The sequence below is a fragment of the Pelodiscus sinensis genome, chromosome 1 (assembly GCF_049634645.1).
Source record: "Pelodiscus sinensis isolate JC-2024 chromosome 1, ASM4963464v1, whole genome shotgun sequence".
Classification (NCBI taxonomy): domain Eukaryota; kingdom Metazoa; phylum Chordata; order Testudines; family Trionychidae; genus Pelodiscus; species Pelodiscus sinensis.
Window position 1 is genome coordinate 335,039,862 of NC_134711.1, and position 2,372 is coordinate 335,042,233.

Below are 2,372 nucleotides of genomic sequence, written 5' to 3' on the forward strand. Positions count from 1 at the left end.
ATCAACAGAGCCATATAAACTAGTTTACCCAACAGAGTCAAAGAAGCGGGGTTTACAGGAGTGGTCGATAAAGGCTTCCCTTGTCGACCGTGCTGCGTCTAGACTGCCGCGCTGTGCCGGATCAGCTGATTGTCGGCACCGCGTGGTGGCCATTTTTATTTTAATGAAGTGGGGATAATTTAAATCCCCACTTCTTTGACTATGTCGGGTAAATTAGTTTACATGGATCCGTCGACAGAGCCATGTAGTTTAGACACACCCTTTCATTTTAAGCCACCAAGCAAGTGGGGAACTCTCTAGAGAATGCCTGACTTACATGGTATAAAGGAACAACGAGGCATAACCGGTATCCACGTTAATTTTTCCTACTGGTACCTATGCCTATTTCCCACACTAAGAAATACAGGAGTTCTTTGCTGATGGAGCACTATCAAATATGATATTAGTAGGCTCCATTTTTTCATGATTCATTTTTTGTGAATAGTGAAAATTTCAGTTTTAAGGGTGTGAGGCGTAATCAATCTGCTTCACCAATGAGAACAGCATGTAGTGTCTGCTATTAACATTGTCTTTCCATGCAGGCATATTCTACTGGGACCATCAGCCAAGACACTAGTCAAATACAGGAAGATACAGGCGCATACTGTACATGCAAGAGACATCACTCTGCTTCAGGGTTAGATCCAATCTCACCTCTATGTCAGAATCCAACACAACCATCTTCACCAACCCCTCCACCTTCATCCTGCAGGGCATTCCTGGACTGGAGGCGGCCCATATATGGATCTCCATCCCCTTCTCTGCCATCTACGCCATAGCCCTCTTGGGAAACTTCGCCATCCTCTTCATCGTGAAGACGGAGCCGAGCCTCCATGAGCCCATGTACTATTTCCTCTGCATGCTGGCGGTCACTGACCTGGTCCTGTCCACCTCCACCCTGCCCAAAATGTTGAGCATCTTCTGGTTCAATTCCAGGCAGATCAATTTCAGAGCCTGCCTCACCCAGATGTACTTCATTGACTCCTTCAAAGTCATGGAGTCTGGGATCTTCGTGGCCATGGCTTATGATCTCTACGTGGCCATCTGCGATCCCCTGAGACATTCCACCATCCTGACAAACTCCTTTGTGGTCAAGACTGGCCTGGCCATGATGCTTCGTGGAAGCGTGCTCGTAATGCCCTATCCCATCCTCGCAAGTCTGCGGCCTTATTGCAGAACCAACATCATCTCCCATGTATACTGTGAGCACATGGCCGTGGTGAAGTTGGCCTGCGCTGACATCACTATCAGTAATTACTACGGCCTCTCTGTGTTATTCAGTGTCCATGGTCTGGATGTGATTTTGATCGCCATGTCCTATACCCAGATCCTCAAAGCCATCTTCAGACTCCCCACAAAGGACGCCCGACTCAAGACTTTTGGGACCTGCAGCTCCCATCTCTGCGCCATCCTAACATTTTACATCCCAATGATTTTCACCTCCCTCATGCATCGGTTTGGCCACAATGTGGCTTTGTCTTTCCACATTCTCTTTGCCAACATGTATCTCCTAGTGCCCCCCATGCTAAACCCCATCATCTATGGGGTGAGGAGCAAGCAAATCCAGGGCAGGCTGTTCCGACTCCTTATTCCTAAAAGAACCTAAGGTTTTCTTCCAGTGATGGCTGGGGATAAGGAGCTTGAGTCATTTACTGGACAGTAAAAGTATGTCTACACTACAAAGTTAATTCGAAATAACAGCATTTATTCTGAATTACCTTTAATAGCGTCTACACAGCCAAACCGCTATTTCGAAATAAATTAGAAATAGTGGAGCCCTTATTTTGAATTGGTAAACCTCATTCTATGAGGAGTAATGCCAAATTGGAAATAGTTATTTCGAATTAAGTGTTGTGTAGACACTTAAGTCAAAATAGGAGGCTGACAGCCCTTCCCAGGGAGCCCTGGTGGCCACTCTGGGCACAACCAGAAAAACTTACTCTCCTCTCCCCTAGCCCCAGAGCCATTAAAGGGGTAGACCCTGGCCACAGTGCATGTGCCAGCTCCAAGCCTGCCAGCCCAGAGCCAGCAGTGGCCACTGAGGCCCCTGACCCAGTGGCCCCAAAACGTGAGCCAGCAAGCCACTGGCAGCCAGCCCTCCACCGCTCCCCCGGAGCAGTCTGCCAGCTCCCAGGAGCATGACAGGGGCTGGAGAAGGTGGACGCCTTCCTGGTCCCGGTTGGAGATCATGGACCTTATTCAGGTTTGGGGGGGATGCCCCCAACTTCCATGATCTGAGCCCTAGACGGAGGAACACGGCCGTCTATGGTAGGATAGCTGCCAGCCTGGCCACCAAAGGCCACATGAGAACCCAGGAGTGGGTTTGCATGAAA

General features: G+C 49.0%; 1 protein-coding gene across 1 annotated transcript; it reads left to right on the top strand.

Moving 5' to 3' along the window:
- Positions 1-697: 697 nt before the first annotated feature.
- Positions 698-1,645, top strand: LOC102456696 (olfactory receptor 52R1-like). Its single transcript, XM_025181699.2, has one exon. The coding sequence runs from the start codon at positions 698-700 to the stop codon at positions 1,643-1,645; it is 948 nt and encodes a 315-aa protein (XP_025037484.2).
- The last annotated feature ends 727 nt before the right edge of the window (positions 1,646-2,372 follow it).